Source organism: Nomascus leucogenys, chromosome 9, assembly GCF_006542625.1.
Source record: "Nomascus leucogenys isolate Asia chromosome 9, Asia_NLE_v1, whole genome shotgun sequence".
Classification (NCBI taxonomy): Eukaryota; Metazoa; Chordata; class Mammalia; order Primates; family Hylobatidae; genus Nomascus; species Nomascus leucogenys.
Window position 1 is genome coordinate 73484094 of NC_044389.1, and position 23905 is coordinate 73507998.

At 36.5% G+C, this 23905-nt stretch overlaps 1 protein-coding gene across 3 annotated transcripts in view; it reads left to right on the plus strand.

Annotated features, from left to right (window-relative positions):
* CCSER1 (coiled-coil serine rich protein 1) overlaps positions 1 to 23905 on the plus strand; it is a 1421845-nt gene that overhangs the window by 643548 nt on the left and 754392 nt on the right. For all 3 annotated transcript variants that reach the window (XM_012499332.2, XM_030819130.1, XM_030819131.1), the window contains one exon: positions 16797 to 16880. In XM_012499332.2, coding sequence (XP_012354786.1) covers positions 16797 to 16880 — 84 coding nt within the window. The remainder of the gene's footprint in view (positions 1 to 16796; positions 16881 to 23905) is intronic.

Consider the following 23905-nt stretch of genomic DNA (forward strand, 5'->3'; position numbering starts at 1 on the left):
CAGTGGTGAAGGCAACACAGCTTGGCAGTGAGGGGGGTCTCTGTTGGCAACTGTGTGTGTGGTCACACTGGAAGTGATGTTGGCTCAGGGGTGGGGTACTGTTGGGCACAGGTCTGGGTGTCTTCTCTGTGTCCCAGAAGGTGGAGTGGTAACTCAGTACGAGGGAGGATCTGCTGTTCACTGTGCAGTATTAGCACAAGGGCAGGGTGCTGGCAGGGGAGAGGTTGGCTAGTTCTGTGCCTGCCAAGGCTCTGTCTGCAATGGCAGTTGGTGGAGGGTGGGGGACAGACAGTCTGTGAGGTAAGCAAAGCAAAATCCATTTGGGCAGACACACACCAGCCAAGTGATGTGGGATCCTGGGGAAGCTGCAGTATGGGGAGACAGTGTGCAGGCTGGTGTGTGGCCGTAGGGGTCGTGCCACTGGAGCTCTCTGTAGCTCAGACACAGTCCACCAGTGCAGAAGCTATGGGCTCCTAAGTAACCCAAGACTGCCCTGCAAGCAGTCATGGGCAGTCTGGGGCCCCAGGAGAGGCCAGAAGACTAAGGGGTGCTCAGGTCGCACAGGCCCCATATGATGGGCAAAACTGCCTGACAAGAGTTCAGGTCCAGCAGTTCCCCATGACTAAAGTCTCCTATGGGAGCAAGTCAAGCCAAGGGGGTGGCTGTCCCTGGCCATATTCTGTTACACATGCTCCCACATAAAAACCTCTGGACTCCACATCAGCTGGCTTGCTGTCCTTAACACTTCTTTAAGCATCTCTCCCTGCCAACACAAGTGTCTAGTGGTCAACGGGTCTCCTCCTGCCAGTGATTCAGAGGCCCATGGTGAGAGCAGATTGCCCCTTGCCAGTTCAGCTGACCCATTCCCTGGGAGCCGTTGGGGGCCAGGAACAAGTCCTGTTGCATGCTGGACCTGTGCAGAGTTCCCAGCTTTCTCCTGCTTCAGCCCAGCTTCTGTGTCTTCCTTCTGTCCACTCTTGGTGCCTTCCCTCTGAAGGCCTGTTAGGAGCACGCCAGTCATCTTGGTCCCTTGGTGGTGCTGTTTCCCATAAATTCTTACTTAATTTAGGAGGTTTAGGTAGATAAATAGATAAAATTTCCTTTATTCCTATGTAAAACACAAAAAGCCAGTAAGCATGCTTTATAACAGAAAGGAACTTTTAATATAATGTTTTAAACCATTTTTTCTTTTCTTCTTCTTATCATTATTATTTTTTGTAGAGATGAGGTCTTACCATGTTGCCCAGGCTGGTCTCATACTCTTGGGCCCAGGAAATCTTCCACCTTGTCTTCCCAAAGTGTTGGGATTACACACATAAGCTCTGTGACTGGCTTTTTATTTTTTATTTTTTTTCATGTGTAGTTTACATTGTGGGAGGAGATACGTAAACAATTTCTTACCTTCCTTAAGAAATACAGGTAGAATATGGCATTTCCTAGCTATCTCCTCTGGGAAACAAAAATGCTGGAATCAAAAGAATCTCACAACCTCTGAAATGCATTACTTTCTCCTAAAATTTCTTATCAAGCAATTCCAGTGAGACAGTGTAAGTTATTGCTTTATCACTTGTTGACTGTTTCTGTTAAGAAGCTCATTGTTGATGAGTCTGTAAAGCGACTTATGTCTTAAATATAGTTCCAAATTGATTTTAATGAAACCCATGGGTTTTAGGAGATCAGAAAACTAATTTATGTTGCGTAGTAACTCATTCTATGACCATGAGAAATGTGGTTCTCATTCTTCTACATGCAAAATACTGTCATTTTAAGATAGCTTTAGAAAAGTAAATACCAATGTTTATTTTTAAATTTTAAATTTTATGAAAGAATTGGATCAAACAAAAAAGTAAGGAAAGACTTGAGTAGTGTTTTTATAAAGATAGGTTGAAATGCTCTGTTCACTTACTGTGTAATCAGAAAAAAATCAGTAAAATGGGCTACATTACATTAGAAAAGTTGTACAACCTCATTAGTTTTTATTGTTAGTTCAAAAAAATGAAACAAAGAGGACACTAACAAATTGGAAATGACAAAAACATAATCTCATGGAACTTTTTTGACATCTTAACAAATTTATCATTGTAAGCTCATGTTTTTAACTTTTCCAAAAAATGTAGGACTTCAGTGAATTTTGTTGAGAGGTTGATGAACACTTTCTTGGTATTATGATATGTTTTTCTTTTATTTCATCTTTGCTACAATTACTTTCTCTGCTAACTTTTTATGTCTGAAACCCTACTTATTCTAGAAATGTAATATTTTTTCAATAACAAACTAAGAAAGATTGTGATAGTAAAACACAGTTTTGTACAAAGGAGTGTTTTTTAAATGATAAAGCCTCTATACAAATGTAAGGTGGCATTATTATTTTTTGAAAGATTTATATCAGTAAGAATTTTTAAGATATTCTAAGAGTACCATTCATTGTTGAAAAGATTATGCTGATGTCCAAACATTCTTCCTCAATTGCTTGAAAATCTTAGGAGATATACCACTGTATCAAGAGATAATGCTATTTCCTTATTTGACTAATATGCTACAAAAATACATTTCTAACATACTGGCTTTGAACAACTGTTTGCTCTTGACCATCCCGTAAAAGAGAAATTATTAACAATTTCAATACTAAATGAATAAATGCCATTTACTTTGATCATGGATATATTTTAAAATTACATTATAGTTTGTGTTTTATTTGTAAACTTCATCAACATTTCATATAAATGCCAGAGTAAATCAGAGTAAATATAATGTCTAAGAATCATTTGTTTAGTTTTATTTCAAAACTGTAAAAAAGACTTAGAATATACGATCTATGCTATTGTTTGGTAATATATTTGTTAGTTCTTTAGAATATATATATATATTAGAATATATATATTCTAAAGAACTATATAATTCTATATATATATAAAATATATATATAAAATATATATATAAAATATATATATAAAATATATATATAAAATATATATAATTCTAGGCTGGGGGCGGTGTCTCACGCCTGTAATCCCAGCACTTTGGGAGGCCAAGCGGGGTGGATCATGAGATCAGTAGTTCAAGACCAGCCTGGCCAATATAGTGAAACCCTGCCTCTACTAAAAATATAAAAATTAGCCAGGCATGGTGTCGGGCGCTTGTAGTCCCAGCTACTCAGGAGGCTGAGGCACGAGAATCGCTTGAACTCGGGAGGCGGAGTTTGCAGTGAGCCAAGATCATGCCATTCCACGCCAGCCTGGGCAACAGAGTGAGACTCCATCTCAAAAAAAATTAATTACAAATATAGAAATATAAATATATATAATATATATATATAATATATAAAAATATATATATATATAATTATGTGGGCAAAGTATGTGAATTTTACCTCTAGTAAATGTAGTTGTATAATCAGTAAAGATATCATAAAAATATTATGCTTTTAAAATTTTTAAATAGTATTTCAATAGTATTCATTTCATAGTATTTAAATAGTACTCATTTAAAAAGTACAATTACTGTAAATCATGGAATGTTAATCTCTTAAGTGAGCATATATAGATCTACAATGAATTTTTAGTTAATGTTTATAAAAAAAATTTTATAGCATCAAGTAGTAATTATTAATGCTGAAATGATACATAAAATATTTTTTAATTGCTTTGAGCTAACTAATAAAGAAACAAAATTGTGGTTTTCTTAACCTTATTTTCAGTATTTGAGAAGCAGTGCCTCCCATGGACCTATTTGGATGAGGATATACCTCCACTGATTTATTTCGCTAGCTACCCAGGTGTTGCAGACAGCATGCTACTTTGAAACTAAGTCAACATAAGAATTATATGAGGTCACTTTTTTAGGTAGAGCGGAATATATTGTCAATGATTACACATCGTTGTGTTTTCTAATCTCTGACCTCTGTCCTTGGCCATATTCCTTTTTTCTTTCTTCTTTTTTTTTTTCACTTGTCCATAAAATTCTGTCCTTGTTTGCCCTGATAAAGTTGTCTGTTTTCTTTGTTTTTTCATCTTTTGAACTTTTTGTTTATAAGACTAAAGAAACAGCTTGTAAATCTTACAGTAAAGCCCTCCAGAGAGAAGACCAGCAGTCTACAAATACAAAGAAAGTCATGATGACTCAATGTCAAACTTGATGTGTTTGAAAAGCCAAAAATTATGTTCATAATTTTACTGGAGGAATTATTGGGAGGTTTATGAGAATTAGAAATTATTATTTGTTTTTTATTTGCATTTTTTAAATGTTTTTGTCTTTTTTTAAATTATACTTTAAGTTCTGGGGTACATGTGCAGAACATGCAGTTTTCTTACACAGGTATACACATGCCATGGTGGCTTGCTGCACCCATCAACCTGTCACGTACATTAGGTATTTCTCTAATGTTATCCCTCCCTTAGCCCCCGACCCCCTGACAGGCCCTGCAGTGTGATGTTCCCCTCCCTATGTCCATGTGTTCTCATTGTTAAACTCCCACTTATTAGTGAGAACATGTGGTGTTTGGTTTTCTGTCCTTGTGATAGTTTGCTGAGAATGATGGTTTCCAGCTTGTTCTATGTCCCTGCAAAGGACATGAACTCATCCTTTTTTATGGCTGCATAGTATTCCATGGTGTATATCTGCCACATTTTCTTTACCCAGTCTGTTATTGATGGACATTTGGGTTGGTTCCAAGTCTTCGCTATTGTGAATAGTGCTGCAATAAACATATGTGTGCATGTGTCTTTATACTAGAATGATTTATAATCCTTTGGGTATATATCTGGTAATGGGATTGCTGGGTCAAATGGTATTTCTAGTCCTAGATCCTTGAGGAATCACCACACTGTCTTCCACAATGGTTGAACTAATTTACACTCCCACCAACAGTGTAAAAGTTTTCCTATTTCTCCACATCCTCTCCAGCATCTGTTGTTTTCTGACTTTTTAATGATCACCATTCTAACTGGCGTGAGATGGTATCTCATTGTAGTTTTGATTTGCATTTCTCTAATGACCAGTGATGATGATTATTTTTTCTTATGTCTGTTGGCTGCATAAATGTCTTCTTTTGAGAAGTGTCTGTTCATATCCTTTGCCCACTTTTTGATGGGGTTGTTTGTTTTTTTCTTGTAAATTTGTTTAAGTTCTTTGTAGATTCTGGTTATTAGTCCTTTGTCAGATGGGTAGATTGAAAAAATTTTCTCCCATTCTGTAGGTTGCCTGTTCACTCTGATGATAGCTTCTTTTGCTGTACAGAAGCTCTTTAGTTTAATTAGATCCCATTTGTCAGTTTTGGCTTTTTTTGCTATTGCTTTTAGTGTTTAGACATGAAGTCTTTGTCCATGCCTATGTCCTGAATGGTATTGCCCAAGTTTTCTTCTAGTATTTTTATGGTCCTAGGTCTTACGTTTAAGTCTTTGATCCATCTTGAGTTGATTTTTGTATAAGGTGTATGGAAGGGGTCCAGTTTCAGTTTTCTGCATACGTCTAGCCAGTTTTCCCAACAACATTTATTAAATAGGGAATATTTTCCCCATTGCTTGTTTGTGTCAGGTTTGTCAAAGATCAGATGGTTGTAGATGTGTGATGTTATTTCTGAGGCATCTGTTCTGTTCCATTGGTCTATGTATGAGGCATCTGTTCTGTTCCATTGGTCTATGTACCAGTACGGTTACTGTAGCATTTCAGCATAATATTATTGTTCAAAATGATTTACGGATTCTACTTGCTTTTAGTTTTTGACATTTGATTTCTATTTAGTTAATAGTCCTAAACAATGGGATAATTCCAAATACAGGCAAAATGCGTTATAAAATATATAAGACTGGAGTCAGGAAACTGAACCTGGGACAAACTACCCAAATTTCTGAGTATGTGGCTCTAACTTTCCGAATTTATAAAATAGAAGTACAGGAATGAAATCACTTGTATGTAATTTTTTATCTGTATTTCAGATTCTTTAGTAGGTTATATCATAAGAACATAAATATTGCTGATATACTTGAAATAAGCTATTTGGAAATCATTGCAAATATAATTTAAATCACAAAAATCAAAAATTAAATCAGAAACTATTTATTTTAAAAAATTTACTGTGTGCATTTTTATACAACTATAATGACATAATTTACACTAATCCCAACTATAATAATTTAGAGTTTGTCGCTATGATTAGATGATCTTGTAACAAGTTATTTCAAAATTTAGTGGCTTAAAACTATAATTTTATTTAGTTCACAATTTTCTATGTCAAGAACTTGGGAATGATTCAGCTGGGCAGTTCTAGCCTTGTGTTTCTCAGGCAGTTAGAGTGAGATGTTAGCTGGGACTGTAGTCACCTGAAGACTCCACCAGCCTAGATGTCCAAGGTAGCTCATACTCACAGCATTCATCATCCAGCATTCAACACCAGTTGATGCTGGGTGTCCTTTGGGAGCTCAATGAAGCTGTCAGTGGAAGCGCCATGTGGTTTCTGCTTCTCAGCATGGCTACCGGGTTCTTTCTGCAAAGAAGTAACCTCAGAAGGAGCATTATAACTGACCATGATGGAAGGCCTTTCCTGATCTAATCCTGAAAGCCATGCAGAGTCATCATATTCTATTAATCATGCAAGTCAGTAAGACTAGCCAAGATGCAAGAACAGGAACGTTAGACTCCACCTTTCAACAGGAATACTAGCAAAGGGTTTATAGCTGTCTTTAATCTACCACACTGAGTTCCATATTTATGAATAATTATTGAATTAAGAAATAATAGAATTGAATTTTAGTCCAAAAATTAATTACACTTGGATGAGAAAGAGAATGTTGTAATTATTAAATTATATTTTTCCTATCAATGAATAATATGCATTTTTACAAGCACAAGGTCAAATTGGTTACATTAGCCTACAGGTTAATGGAATAACTTTATTTTGAATACCAAGAATATTAAAATCCTGTTCATTCTACACATCAATATGATTTCTAACTCAATAGATCATCCTTACAAATATGTTCTAGAATTTTGCAAATACAATGAGAATTTTGATGGGTTATTGCTATCAACCCTCATCTGAGAGTAAGTGTTGTTTAAAAGCTTTCATTTTGCCTGCTAGATAGATACTTTAGGTTGATGCAGAAGTAATTGTGGTTTTTGTCATAAAAGTAATGGCAAAAGCCTAAATTACTTTCGCACCAATCTAATATTTATGTGAATGTTGCCACTGTATATATATACAACTAAAAACAAAATGCTGGGTAGCAAAAATTCATTTGCAAAGCCATTCATAGAGAAGACTTTTATAAATTGTCTTCTGATGGCGTATAATAAATATTTTATATGTGTTTTTCCATAAATGAATGTAAATGATATATTAACATCTATCCGGTTTAATGCGGTGAGATTGTGAACTCCTTCAAAATTTTCCTGGGAATAAAATCTGAGAATTTTTAAAATGAGAATAGTTTTGGAAAACTGAGTTTCTTTGCGGTTCCTAGTGGCCACAATATAGGGAAATGTTCTATTTCAAACTATTTAATCAACAAAATGTTAATTAATACAAAAATACTGTTGTTAATTGTTCAGCAAAAACAATTGTAGTAGATATAGGCCAAATCTCAGATCCCATCTCAATAAAGGACTCACTGACCAGCTTCCAGGAGTGTGGCTAGCCCACTACAGCATTAGCTTTTTCAAGGTTCAGCCTTAGCTCTCCAGATGAAGTTCAAGCTCATCACTGGGTGATCTGAAGCAAAGGCTGAGATCTAGCTATTCATGAGGCACTCCCCAACCAATGACTGAACAAGGGAGTGGTATAAGAGCCAACCCACTTTCGCTCAACATGGGGATTTCTGTAACAGGAAGTCTTAGCTATGAGCCCCTCATTTGGCTGATAGAGAATTTGTTAGTAGGAATCAAGCTTTGACTGTCCCTTACTCAATCCTGAATCCTCTTCTTTTTTTTTTTTTTCTCTTCACATTTCTTTCCTTTCCCTTCCTTAATAAACTTTATGTACTCTTAACTCCATTTGATTCCTGGGGAACCAACTTGTGACATTTTATTTTATGAACAAAATTAACTTTTCTTAAGTGACATATTATGCAAGACTTTGGTAATATAAGTAGTAATACAATAGAGTTTTTGTCATAAGGTGGTTATAGTTTGGTGTCATCATCAACCTTCACAGAAATTTCCATGGGACTAAAAAAGTTAAGTAACTAGCACAGAACTACCTGGCTAGTTACTTGTAGCATCCAGGATTTGATCCTGTATCTCTGTGATTGTAAGAAACATGATTATTATCTTATCTGCATCCTACTAGACTAATATTAATATTTCCTTTGCAGTATAGAGCAGGTAAAACCTTTTACCATTAACAGTAATATTTAGAGTCTAGAAGTATAAGTATTAACAATGAGTATAATCCCTGTCCATAATACTTATGATTTGGGGAAGAAATTGGACTACTGTAAAAGAGGTGGAACAGAAAGAGTTAATAAGCATCTTCCTCCTAGTCAAGCTGGTTGTCAGCAAATGAAAAGAGATATTAATAAATTACAACTAAGCGAGGTGTGGTGGCTCACACTTGTAGTCCTACCTCTTCAAGGGGCCAAGGTAGGAAGTTCAAGGCCAGCATGGACAACATAAAGCAACCCCATCTCAACAAAATATTTTAAAAGTTTCTGGGTAAAATAATAACCATGGTGAAAATCAAATCAAGAACTCAATCTCATTTACATTAGCAAAAAAAAAAACTTACGAATATACTTAACCAAGGAAATGAAAGAGCTCTATAAGAACTATAAAACACTGATGAAAAAAATCATATATGACATAAAAAATGGAAAAACATCCTATGCTTAAGCTCATGGACTGTTAGAATCAAAATTGTGAAAATGACCATACTGTCCAAAGAAATCCAAAGATTCAATGCAATTCCTATAAAAATACCCCAACATCATTTTTTGCAGAATTAGGAAAAAAACAATTTTAAAACTTATGTGGAACCAAAAAAGAGTGCTAATAGCCAAAGTAATCCTAAGCAAAAAGAATAAATCTGGAGGCATCATATTACTTCAAATTTTACTACAAGGCTGTAGTAACCAAAATAACATGGTACCCGTATAAAAGTAGATACATAGACCATTGGAACAGAATAGAGAACCCAGAAATAAAACCAAATGCAACAGCCAGCTGATCTTTGACAAAGCCAACAAAAACATACACTGAGCAAAGAACACCCTATTCAATAAATGATACTGGAAAAATTGGATATCCAGATGTAGAAGAATGAAACTGGATCCCTATTCTCACCATGTACAAAAATTAACTGAAGATGGATTGAAGACTTAAATCTAAGCCCTAAAACCATAAAAATTATATTAGAAAATCTAAGAGAAACTATTCTGGACATTGGCTTAGGCAAAGAATTTATGACTATGACCCCAAAAACAAATGTAACAAAAAGGAAAATAAATAAATGAGACCTAATTAAACTTAAAAGCTTCTATACAACAAAAGAAATAATCAACAGAGTAAACAGACAACTTACAGAATGAGAGAAAATATTTGCCACCTGTACATCGACAAAGAACTAATATCCAGAATCTACAAGCAACTCAAATCAGCAAGAAAAAAAATAAATAATCCCATGAAAAAGTGGGTAAATGACATAAGCAGACATTCCTCAAAATAAGATATACAAATGGCCAACAAACCATATGAAAAAATGCTCAACATCACTAACCACCAGGGAAATGTCCATTAAAACCACAATGAAATGTCACTTTATCCAGAATAACCATTATTAAAAAATCAAAAGACAATAGATGTTACCATGGATGTGGTAAATGGTGAAAATGGAATACTTATGCACTGCTGATGAGACTATAAATTAGTACAACCTCTATGGAAAATATTATGGAGATTTCTCAAAGAACTAAAAGTACATCTATTATTAAATTCAGCAATCTCACTACTGGGTATCTACCCAAAGGAAAAGAAATCATTGTATCAAAAAGACAACTGCGTGCATATGTTTATCACAGCACAATTCACAATTACAAAGATATGGAATCAATTTAAGTGCCCATTAACTGATAAATGTATAAAGAAAACATGGTATTATAAGTCAGTCATGGTGGCTGATGCCCGTAATCCCAACATTTTGGGATGCTGGGGTAGGAGGATCACTTGAGCCCAGGAGGTTAAGACCAGTCTGAGCAACAAAGCGAGACCCCATTTCCACACACACACACACACACACAATTAGCTAGGCATGGTAGCATATGCCTGTAGTCCTGGCTACTCAAGAGGCTGAGGCAGGAGGATCCTTTAAGCATAGGAGGTTGAGGTTACAGTAAGCTGGCATACTACTGTACTCCAGCCTTGGTGAAGAGCAAGGTCATACACACACACACACACACACACATACACACACATATGCACACACACAGCACACACTGTGGAATACTATTTAGCCATAAAAATAACAAACTAATGAAAGCATTTTGCAGCAACTTGGAAGTAGTTCAGGAATGGAAAACTAAATACCCCATGTTCTCATTTATAAGTGGGAGCTAAGCTGTGGGTATGCAAAGCCAGAGTGATATAATAGACACTGGAGACTTAGAAGCAGGGAAGTGTGAAGGGAGTGAGGGATGAAAAATTACCTATTGGGTACAATGTACACTATTTAGGTGATAAGTACACTAAAATCCTAGACTGTACCACTGTACAATTCATCAATGTAACCAAAAACCACTTGTACCCCTAAAGCTATTGAAATAATAATAACAAACCAATAAAAATAAAATTAAAAAAATAAGGTAAAAAAATAAGTTAGTTGGATGTGGTGGTGCATGCCTGTAGTCCTAGCTACTTGGGAGGCCGAGGCAGGAAGATTACTTGAGCCCAGGACTTTGAGGTTACAGTGAGCCTTGATTGAGCCATTGCACTCCAGACTACTCAACAGAGTGATACCCTGTCTCTAAATAAATAAATAAGAACTATACATTCTTTGTAGCTCAGTTTGGAAGAAGTAGAAATTCTACCATGAGAACTAGAATAAACAGGTATTAATAAACAGGTATTATGTTTTCTCTAATCCTTTAGATGTTTTTTTGTTGTTGTTGTTCCTTGTTAGCTCAGATAAGGGTGCCAGATTTCAGAGAAAATGGGTATACTGCTGTTTATACTGCTTATTTGGTAATTGTATTGGAAAAAAACATGAATTTGAGCATCTTCTTTTTTTCAAATAGAGATAGTGTTTCACTGTGTTACCCAAGCTAGTCTTGAAGTCCTAGGCTCAAGCGATCCTCCTTCCTTGGCCTCCCAAAGTGCTAGGATTACAAGCAAGAGCCACCATGGCCAGCCAAATTTGATCATCTTGTATGTGTCAGTTATTATGTTTTGTGCTAGTAATATGGTAATGAAATAGAAACTATATGCTCAAATAGGGAATAAAACTAGTTCAATGAGGCCAGGAATGGTGGCTTATGCCTGTAATCCCAGCACTTTGGGAGGCCAAGGTGGGTGGATCTCCTGAAGTCTGGAGTTTGAGACCAGCCTAACCAACACGGTGAAACCCCCTCTCTACTAAAAATACAAAAAATTAGCCAAGTGTGGTGGCACATGCCTGTAATCCCAGCTACTTGGGAGGCTGAGGCAGGAGAATTGCTTGAACGTGGGAGGCAGAGGTTGCGGTGAGCCAAGATTGTGCCATTGCACTCCAGCCTGGGCAACAAGAGCGAAACTCTGTCTCAACAACAACAACAACAACAAAAACTAGTTCAGTGAGGTTGGGGAACAAGCAAACAACACTTTAAGTATTGCATGAAATGATGTATGGTATGGATGCTATGGAGCATTCCCAAAGGGATGTGTCACTCGGCCAAAAAGGAAAATCTTTCTAGTGAAATGAAGAGTAATTCTTTTTTTTTTTTTTTTTTTTTTTTTTTGAGACGGAGTCTCGCTCTGTCCCCCAGGCTGGAGTGCAGTGGCTGGATCTCGGCTCACTGCAAGCTCCGCCTTCCGGGTTCACGCCATTCTCCTGCCTCAGCCTCCTGAGTAGCTGGGACTACAGGTGCCCACCACCACGCTCAGCTAATTTTTTGTGTTTTCACTAGAGATGGGGTTTCACCGTGTTAGCCATGATGGTCTCGATCTCCTGTCTCCTGATGTGATCTGCCCACCTCGGCCTTCCAAAGTGCTGGGATTACAGGTGCGAGCCACTGCCCCTGACAAGAGTAATTCTTGAGATGTGTCTTGGAGCATGAGGTATTATGAGTGAGAGAAGGATACAATGGGTAGAAGGCAATAAAGTGCAGAAATTTGCATGTGTAAAGTGAGGAGATGTGAAACAACAGTGCATTTCAGTGCTGTAGGAATGAGCAAAGTGAGGAGGTTGAAAGTCAAAAACTTTGCAGCTCCGGAAATAAGCAAATAACAGATAATGAAGGGTACAATACACTATGCTGAAAAGTTTTGATTTTCTTCCTGAAGGAGATGATTAGCAGTTAAATTAGGAAGTGACAAAATTAATTCCTGCTTAGAAAAATCTCTCTGGCAAACAGGGAAAGTGATAGAGATAAAGGAAAAATCACTTTAGAGACAATTACAGAAATTTGGGTAAGAAGCAACAAGTACTTAGACTGTCAATGTGGAATAGAGAGGAGTAAGTCCATGAAATAGTGAAGAAGTAGAGATTAAATTTGGTTCCAGATTTGGTTCAAAGTGAGTAGCAGCTGAACGTATATGATGGCTTCCTGATTATTAATTTAGGAAATAGGAAGACAATGGGGAAATCAGCAGAAGTGAAATCTTAAGGTGGCGGAAGAGGATGTTGAATTGGAGTGTCCATGGAACAATATTGAGTATATGTTTAGTGAGTAGTTGTACTTAAGAGCTGGAGCTTGGAATACAGATAATTCTGGATTTGCTAGTTGTATCTTGTACTTACCAGCTGTATTAGTCAGGGTTCTTTAGAGCGACAGAACTGATGGAATATATATATATATACACACACACACACACAATAACTCACATATATATAAGTGTATATATATATACACACACACACACACACATATATATGTGAGTTTATTAAGTATTAACTCACATGATTACAAGGTCCACAATAGGCCATCTGCAGGCTGAGAAGCAAGGAGAGCCAGTCCGAATTCCAGAACTGAAGAATTTGGAGTCCGATGTTCAAGGGCAGGAAGCATCCAGCACAGGAGAAATATGTAGGCTGGGAGGCTAGGCCACTCTCTCTTTTCACATTTTTCTGCCTGCTTATATTCTAGCCATGCTGGCAGCTGATTAGATCGTGCCCACCCAGATTAAGGGTGGGTTTGTCTTTCCCAGCTCACCGACTCAAATGTTAATCTCCATCGGCAACAGCCTCACAGACACATCCTGGATCAATAGCCTGTATCCTTAAATCCATCAATTTGATACTCAGTATTAACCATCACACCAGCATAGAGTAGTAGAGGCCACGGATGTGGATATATTGTGTACATTGAGGTCGTGGTTGGGTGTACATGCAGAGTGAGAAGATTAAATGCCCAAAGATTGAGTGAAAGACACAATTGTTACAGGGACATCATTAAAGATGAGCACTGTAACATGGATATTGGTTTGAGAATTAATATTTAATTATAGCCAGGGACCAAATGGTATAGTATCTATACTAGTCCATTTTCACACCACTATAAAGAACAACCTGAGACTGGGTCATATATAAAGCAAAGAGGTTCAATTGACTCACAATTCTGTGTGGCTGGGGAGGCCAAAGGAAACTTAAAATCATGGCGGAAGGCTGAGGGGAAGCAAGGCACTTTTTCACAAAGCAACAGGAGAGAGAGAGAGCTTAGGGGAAACTGCCACTTTTAAGCCATCAGATCTCATGAGAACTCCCTCACTATCACCAGAACAGCATAGGGGAAACCACCCCCATGATCCAATCACCTCCCACCAGGTCTCTCCTGTGACACATGGGAATTACAATTTAAGATGAGATTTGGGTAGGATCACAGAGAGAAACCATTTCATTCTGTCCCTGGCCCCTCCCAAATCTCATGTTCTTGTCATATTTGAAAACCAATCTTGCCTTCGCAACGGTCCCCCAAAGTCTAACTCATTACAGCATTAACTCAAAAGCCCAAGTCCAAAGTCTCATCTGAGACAAGGCAAATCTCTCTCACCTATGGGCCTGTAAAATCAAAAGCAAGTTACTTACTTCCAAGCTACAATGGAGGTACAGGCAATGGGTAAATGTTCTTATTCCAAATGAAAGGGGTTGGCCAAAACAAAAGGGCCACAGGCCTCATGCAATTCTGAAACCTGGTGGGGCAATCATTAAATCTTAAGGCTCCAAAATCTCCTTTGACTCTGTGTCTTACTTCCAGGGAACGCTGACACAAGGGATGGACTCCCATTGCCTTGGGCAGCTCCACCCTTGTGACTCTGTGGGGTATACCCCCTGTGGCTCCTTTCACAGCCTGGTGTTGAGTGCCTGATATAGTTTGGCTGTGTCCCCACCCAAATCTCAACTTGAATTGTATCTCCCAGAATTCCCACATGTTGTGGGAGGAACCCAGGGGGAGGTAATTGAATCATGGGGGCTGTTCTTTCCTATGCTATTCTCATGCTTGTGAATAAGTCTCACAGATCTGATGGGTTTATCAGGAGTTTCCACTTTTGCTTCTTCCTCATTTTCGCTTGCCACTGCCATGTAAGTAGTACCTTTCGCCTCCTGCCACGATTCTGAGGCCTCCCCAGCCATGTGAAACTGTAAGTCCAATTAAACCTCTTTTTCTTCCCATTCTCAGGTATGTCTTTATCAGCAGCATGAAAATGGACTAATACAGTGCCTGTGGCTTTTCCAGGCACATGGTGCAAGCTGTCGGTGGATCTATGATTCTGGGATCTGGAGGACAGTGACCCTCTTCTCACAGTTCCCCTAAGCAGTGCCCCAGTGGGGATTCTGTGTGGGTGGCTCCAACCCCACATTTCCCTTCTGCACTGCCCTAGCAGAGGTTCTCCATAAGGGCTCTACCCCTGCAGCAGACTTCTGCCTGGACATCCAGGCATTTCCATACATTCTCTGAAATCTAGGCAGAGGTTCCCAAACCTCAACTCTTGTCTTCTGTGCACCCGCAGGCCCAACACCACATGTAAGCCACCAATGCTTGGGGCTTGTACCCTCTGAAGCAAAGACCTGGGCTGTACTTTGGCCCCTATTAGCCATGGCTGGAGCAAGAGCAGCTGGGATGCAGGCTGCCATGGCCCAAAGCTACACAGAGCAGCAGGGCCCTGGACACAGCCCACAAAACCATTTTTCTCTCCTAAGCCTCCTGGCCTGTAATGGGAGAGGCTGCTGTCCTTGTTGGGAAAGGCTCCTGTATGGTGATGGGAGAGGCTGCAGTGAAGATCTCTGAAATGCCCTGGAGACATTTTCCCCATTGTCTTGGCTATAACATTTGGCTCTTCATTACTTAGGCAATTTTCTGCAGTCATCTTGAATTTTTCCCCAGAAAATGGGTTTTTCTTTTCTACCTCATGGTCAGGCTGCAAATTTTTCAAACTTTTATGCTCCGCTTCTCTTTTAAATAAAAGTGCCTGTTTCCAATAATCCATTTTTGAATGCATATGACTGAATGCATTTGGAATCAGCCAGGTCACCTCTTGAATACTTTGCTGCTTAGAAATTTCTTCCACCAGTTACCCTAAATCATGTCTCCCTAGTTCAAAGTTTCACAGATCTCTCGGGCAGTGGCAAAATGCCACCGGGCTCCTTGCTAAGGCATAGCAATAGTGACCTTTACTCCAGTTCCCAGGAAATTCCTTATCTTCATTTGAGACTACCTCAGCCTGGACTTTGTTGACCAAATCACCATCACCATTTTAATCAAAACCATTTTAGTTTCTAGGAAGCTCCAAACTTTCTCACATCTTCCTGTCTTCTGAGCCCTCCAAACTGTTCCAACCTCTGCCTATTACCCAGTTTCAAAGGTGCTTCCACATTTTCAGTTTATCTTTACAGCAGTGCCCCACTCCAATCATCAATTTTCTGTATTAGTCCATTTTCACATTGCGATAAAGAATGATCTAAGACTAGATAATTTATACAGGAAAAAGGTTTAATTGACTCACAGTTTCTCATGGCTGGGGAAGCCTCAGGAAACTTACAATCATGGTGGAAGGCTAAGGGGAATAAAGCATGTCCTCACAAGGTGGCAGGAGTCAGAGAGTGCTCAGGGAAAACTGCCACTTTTAAACCATCAGATCTCATGAGAACTTTCTCACTATCGTGAGAATATCATGGGGAAAACCACCCCCATGATCCAATCACTTCCCACCAGGTCCCTCCCTCCACATGTGGAGATTACAATTCGAGATGAGATTTTGGTGGGGACACTGAGCCAAGCCATATCACTATCTTTTTAATGTAGAGTTATTTCTGTTCTACTTACTATGTATGCACAAACATGAGAGGGAATAATTTAGGAAGGTTTCCTGGTTTCTGTCCTAGGCAAATAAATTGATAGAGGCATACCAAAAAGAAAACAAAAAACTAAGCAAAAACATATGTGTGTGTGTGTGTGTGTGTGTGTGTGTGTGTGTGTGTCTCTACATGATTATAGCCTAAAAGCATTTTTTGGATACATTATTTTTTGCAACTAAGATTATGAAAAATATCATACTGTAGAGGGAATTTGAGTTTCATCAGTCAGATGCAATTATCTCCCACTGTGTGAAGCTGACTTTCCTTATCAAGAGCAAAGTAAAAGGGCTAAGCCTATTATGCCGTCTCTTTGATGTTTTTATAGGATATAATGAAAGATGAATGCTCGATGCTCAAGCTGCAGCTGAAAGAGAAGGATGAACTCATTTCCCAACTTCAGGAAGAGCTGGTAAGTGATAACAATACTTGGCCCACAGAGTGTACTTTCCTTTCAAGGTTATTTGTTCCACACCCTTATTTATTAACACCAATGGCATTAGTTATTTGTAAATCCTTCCAGTGGTTCAATCCAATGATCAGTTTTTATAATTCTGTCATGAAAACTGTAGATCTTTGACAAGCTGAAGAATAGAAAGGATGTTTTATAATATATGTGGAAATGTATATGATTCCAGAAACATATCACTGAACCAGGATTAAACATTTCAGTTGTATCTGTCAGAAATCTTGAAGGCTTAGGCCACATTGTTTTTGTAAAGCACATGATTTAACTCCATAAAGCTATACCTAAAGACACAGATCTATAATATAAAGCAAAATACTTCATCTAGCAAACAAAACCAGATTTTACAATTTATTTTTATAAAGCCATCAAAAATATATTAACCTAATGAGACTTCTTGTTAATTTATTATATAGTTCCCAAATTATGTAAAAATTATACCAAAATATGAAGTGTGTGTAGTTCAGGTTTTAGAGTGTGGTTTTTAATGTAATATCATAAAAAGAAAGGAATTATACTTTCATAATATAAAAATGCATTTGGTAGATAACAGAGCAGTGGGCATTATTTTTTCTAAGTATGTGTTTTCTATTTATGAATATTAACAGTATTTTGCAATAAAATGTGCACTTGATGTAAATTTTAAAAGATAGTACTCTAAAACAATAATAGAAAGAAATAAGAGATATTTTTAATTATCATTAATTTTTACACTAACAATAAAGAAATAACCATGCAATAAGAGAGACCCTGACTCGTTATCAAGATCAAGATACAAATCCTTCTCAACATATTTTTAATGATTATTTCAGACTCACAACAGTGTATTATGTAATTATTGAACACAGCTAAATTACAAAACAGACTTTATAGACCATCAAACTTCTGAGGACTCCTAACATATTGGTGAGATATTAGAGAAATTCAGAGCATAATTTATAGACTCTTCACAATGGACAATGTTTTCCCTGAAACTTGACCTTTATTTAAACAGTGTTCTATGATTGGATTGATGCTGATCATTGGTCCCATTAACATGTTACTGTGGCTTTAGAAGACTTATAAACTAGTACTTAGGATAAGAATAGTATCACAGACAAAAGGAACATGTGTTACATTACCGAAATAACTTTTTATAAACCTATAATTAACATATTGTAGTGTCAATTTTATATATTACATAATGAAAACATTTATTTAAATATAGCCTTCTTGGTACATATTATCTAATAATGCTTTTTTATGTGGCATACAAAAATATCTTTGAGTTGACTAAATATCACATATAGATATTTATTGCATAATGGATAAAATAATCAATTTTAACATACCAGAGTATTTATTACTTTGTCAGAGAGTGCTTATTTTGAATTTGGGTAATTAACTCAGAAAAGAGTATTCTTTTTTTCTCAGCATTAGTTATGATCAGTTTTAAAACATTCATATGCAAGAAATCGGACCTTCATTTGCTGAATTAAATGAAAAAGAAAATGATTACTTTCAAAGACAGTATGCGTAGTTATAATTTAAAAAATTTATTACACCTCCATCTAAAAAAGTCCTATATATTTTTTTTCTTTTCTTTATACTTGAATTACTCAAATTGGCTACTTAGTTTCTAAAATTTCTCAGGTAATAATCAAGCAGCATTTTAATTTTGTGCTATTGTAGTTTTCATAATCATCTTGAATATTTAAACAGGAAAAATGTTAACTTTTAAAAATATAGTTTATTTGATTAATTAAAAAGGACTGCAGCTAAGGGGGAAGTATGTAATTGGTGATTCAAGAATTTTACTTAGAGGAAAGATGATTGGAAAAAAATTGTCATTCAAACTGGATTTGGAGCATGGATGAGAAATGCCAATCACATAGGCCAATACAAACCCCTTGCCTCCATGGAAAATTTTGGTCCCACTATTTCTGATCCTGGTAATAAATAACTTGTGACATTTTGTTATGGTGGAGGTTAAATTTTACACTTATGCCTTACTTACATTGAAAATTTCAAAAAATGTTAGAAACCAGTTGAGTTATACTCTACTATATACTACAGGTTTATAATCTTTAATAATTTAAAACTGATTCAGTTTTCTGTTCTTTCTCATGGGTTTCTGATTCCTTGACCACTGTTATTATCACAAGCAATTGTATCTACATGTACACTGTAGAACGAAATTAGATGTAATTGTACCAAGAAAGGCTTTATTCCCAATTAGTAATTAAGAGAGTTTTAAATTTTTTGATTATTTATATTTTTTAGTTAGCCTCATCAATAGTGGGAGGAGTTGTAAAAAGTTAGGGCTATAATGGGCCTAGAAAAAAGAAATGTTTTGCTTTTCTTTTTTTTTTTTTTTTTTTTTTTAGTTAGAATCTTGCTCTGTCACCAGGCTGGAGTGCAGTGGCATGATCTCAGCTCACTGTGCAACCTCCACCTCCTGGGTTCAAGCGATTCTCTTGCCTCAGCCTCCCGAGAAACTGGGACCACAGGCACACGCCACCATGCCCGACTAATTTTTGTATTTTTAATAGAGACAAGGTTTTGCCATGTTGGCTAGGCTGGTCTTGAACTCCTTATCTCAAATTATCTGCCCACCTCGGTTTCCCAAAGTGCTGAGATTACAGATGTGAGCCACTACTCTTGGCCATAACAAGGTTTTTAGTCATTTAAATGCAAGTGTTTTAGTCATTTCTTTTTAGGGCATGGTTTCTCAACAATAGTACTAGTGGCATTTTGTTGTGTCTGTGCTGTGAATTGTAGGATGTTTAGCAGCATCCCTAGCCTCTCTCCTCTAGATGCCAGTAGCACCTCTACGCAATGCCAAATGTCCCATGGGGTCAAAATTGCCTCCAGGTGAGAACCACTGCTATAGGGATATTAGATTAAATATGTAGTCCCCAATGAAATGTTATGTTATAGAAAAAACATCTACTTATAGATACCCAGGGAAAAAAAAAAAAAAAAACAACAACTCCAGAACAAGGGAGGCACCTTTCCTTGGGCTATTAAATATGTAACTGTTTGTACACTATATTTATCTGCTAAGGCTACCAAAACAAAATGCCATAGATGGGGTGGCTTAAACAACAAAAGTTTATTTGTCAGAGTTCTGGAGGATAGAAGTCTGAGATCTGGTGCCACAGTGATTGGATTGTGGTGAGGGCTCTCTTCCTGGCTTTCAGATGGCCATCTTTTCGGTACGTGTTCACACGGTCTTTCCTTGGTGCATGCATATAGGGAGAGAGAGAAGAGAGAGAGAAAGAGAGATCGTGCAAGCCCTCTGATGTCTCTTCTTCTAAAGACACTAATCCCATCATAAGGGCCCCACCTCATGGCCTCATCAAAACTCTCATCATCTCCCAAAGGTCCTGTCTCCAAATATCATCACACTGGGAGTCAGGGCTTCAATACATGAATTGTGGAGCAGGGGGAACAATTCAGTACATAGCACATACTCTTTGTGCTCATGACTGTTTAATGTTAGCAAGTTCAGTTGTGGAAAATTAGAGAGTTCTACTATATATTTTTTTCCAGCATTAAATGCACATTTCAAAAATTATCATTATTTTCTACCATGTGATTTCAAAATTATTACATTGGCTTAATTCTTTTTTATTGCTGGGTGGGTAGATTTAACAAAGCATAAATACACTAAGAAACTGAAAATAATAATTTTGATTTAGGATTATATATTGATATTGTTTGGGTTAACTATTCAGATTATTAACTGCATTTCTAATGTGAATGTATTTTTGTATTTTATAGCCTCACTTCCAATTTATTCCTTCTTTTTCTTTCTAAAAAGAAAACAATAAGCTGTTTGTACTCTTAGGAACAATTTTAAAAAGTCAAAACTTATTATCCCTGAAATATTTATGCATTACTTACCTTGGTGAGATTTACTGTTTTCAACAGATCGAGATAAAAATAATCACTTGTAATTGTTTTATTATGTCCAAAGGGATATTAAATGTTAGAATATTAGAGTGTCCTGGGATTATATATGTGCTAGGCAACTAATTGGAGAAAACGAGAAATACATTCTGTAGCCAGAAGTTTGTAATATGGTAAACAGAGAGGAAACTCGTTCACAGCATGGAACATCTACTCCCAACTCTTCTGTAATAGAACAAAATCTTCTTTGCATTAAATAAGAAATAGAGCAAAGGAAAAATCTCTTCTTCTTCTTCCTGGGGCCTTAGCTTTCTTTACTTGAGGAGAAGAGTGAGTCAATATGGTGACATGGAAAATTGGGATATGAGTTTCTTGTCCTACCTCTAATCTTAATTGCCTGTGTGACCAGATTTAGGTATTTTTCTCTATTTGGGCACTGGTTTCTTCCACTGTCAAATAGTATTACCATATGTTTTGGTCTGTTTTGTGCTGTTCTAACAAAATATCACAGACTGGATAATTTATGGTAATTTATAAAAACAGAAACATATTTCTCACAGTTCTAGAGGCTGGTAAGTTCAAGATCAAGGAGCTAGCATGTTAGGGCGCATCTCTCTGCTTCCAAGATGGTGCCTTGAAAGCTAAGGGAAGGAATGCTTGTGCTCACATGATAGAAAGGCAGAAGAATATGCATCTGCTCCTGCAAGCCCGTTTTATGGCAGCTTTAGTATATTCATGAGATGGAAGCCTTCACGATCTAAACATCTCTCCATAGGTGGCACTTCCCAACACTGTTTGGGATTAAGTTTTCAATGCCAGAATTTGGGGGGACATACACAGACCATAGGACCATAACATTAAAAATATTACATATTTATCAATAGTGAATTTGATAGATTAGAGCATATTTATATTTATATAACTGTATTATATATTATATATATTTTTATAGCTATGTTGCTTATAAAATTATTAAGTGGAGGGAAAAAGCAGATTTTAGAACATGATGGGAAAAATATATATTGTATAGAAAGTCTAGAATAATTAATAGTATTTATCTTTGAGAAATTAGACCGTTCAATTTCTGCTTTAATTTGGTAATGTATCATTTTTAATAACAAATATATTACTTGTATAATCAGAAAAGCATCAGACTACTTCTTTGGAAAATAAATGAAGAATTTCAGTGTTTAAACACATTGAATGGTTTTCACTCTGTGATCAGTGTGTGTTGGGGGAAATAAGGGCAGCAGAGGGATCCTGTGGATTTCCATTCCCCACCCACTTAATGATAGTAGTCCTCATTTCATTGTTTTTTGCATGTCATTACTTATTACATTATCATTTCAATCAATAAGCAGTTTTTACTTAATGCATATCATTATACTCCATAAGATTTTATTTGATGAAAAACCACAGCTGAGAACAAAATCAAGCAAACAAACCAAAACACTGAACAAGATGATTGCTAAGAACTACTATGAACTATTAAACAGGGTGGGAAATGAGAACAAAAGCTATGACATACACCTCAGTGAGAATTATTACACATCATGGTGATTGGAGAGAATATTAGCTAATTGAGGGCATGGAAGAGAACCAACATTCAGAATCAAAAATAATAGGAGGACTTTTTTGATAATTAAATGTTTGGATATATATTTTAAAATATAGGTTCTATTTATTTTGTAGAATATGTTGGACTTTTTGAATATTAGAAATACATCTCTCTTATCCAACAGAAAGATTTAGGGATTTTACTAATTTAATTTATTAAGATATTTAAAGCATAGCTATAGATTTAGACCAAAAGTCTAAACATAATAGCTAAAAGTATGCATAATCATAATTAATTATAATAAAAGGTATTTTAAATATTTGCATCATAAGTTTAATTTATTACACTTAATGATATAAAACAGAAATATTTTTATCACTTCTGAGAAAGTTTCAGTGTCTTTCCCTCAGCTATTTAGTGAAGGTTGTGTTGAAGAATGCCACGTAATTTTATTGCTTATATGATGCTGAAGGGCATTGTAAATATTATCCTCAGGTGACTAAGATAAATTTGAGAGATTTGTTATAAATGTTGATGGTGAAGTGTAGTCTCGTGTTTTGGGGGATGGATTTGTTCTTGTAAATGATTATTAATCTTATCAGTGGTTTAAAAAATCTTATAAATGGTTTTACACTATGGATGAAGAGTGTGTACCATAGGACATCAGAAATTGAAGAAAGTATATTTGGTATTTATTAATAAATTCATTCAAAATATTTTTTAAGTAAGTTAGAGTTAAATTACAAATGAAAACATAATAAATTTAGTTAGTTCTATGACTGTGAAGCGAAGAATTTAATTGCCCTAATTGAGGTTAGTAGACGGTGCTGTGAATTTACTGTTTTGATTTGGATGACAATTTACATATACACTTTAAAAAATGTTAAACAGATTTGTATGGATAATCATACTACCAAATGTAAATTGTCAGCAGTTTATCATTCTGAACTTTTAGGGTTTCTACCATTCAGAATATTCCTGTTGGACACTTTTATTTGTTTTCTAGCTGATCTGGGTAAAATGTATCAGATACAGCTTTCTATGTCTATTTCCGTAAAAACATACGTGTTTTGGCTGGGACTGGTGGCTCACGACTGTAATCCCAACACGTTGGGAGGCCGAGGCAGGGGAATCAGGAGGTCAGGAGTTTGAGACCAGCATGGCCAACATGGTGAAACCCCATCTCTACTAAAAATACAAAACATTAGCTGGGTGTGGTGGCAGGCACCTGTAATCTCAGCTACTCCAGAGGCTGAGGCAGGAGAATCGTTTGAACCCTGGAGGCGGAGGTTGCAGTGAGCTGAGAATGCGCCATTGCACTCCAGCCTGGGGGACAGAGTGAGACTCCATCTCAAAAAAAAAAAAAAAAAAAAAAAAAAGTTTCTATTTAAAAGTCCAGTTCAAATGGGTCACCGGAAAAACAAAACAGATTTTCTGAAAAAGTAAGTTTATTAGCCCTCTGTAAAATAAACACTTTAATAACAGCCCTTAATAACATGATTTAAACAAAAAAGCAAAA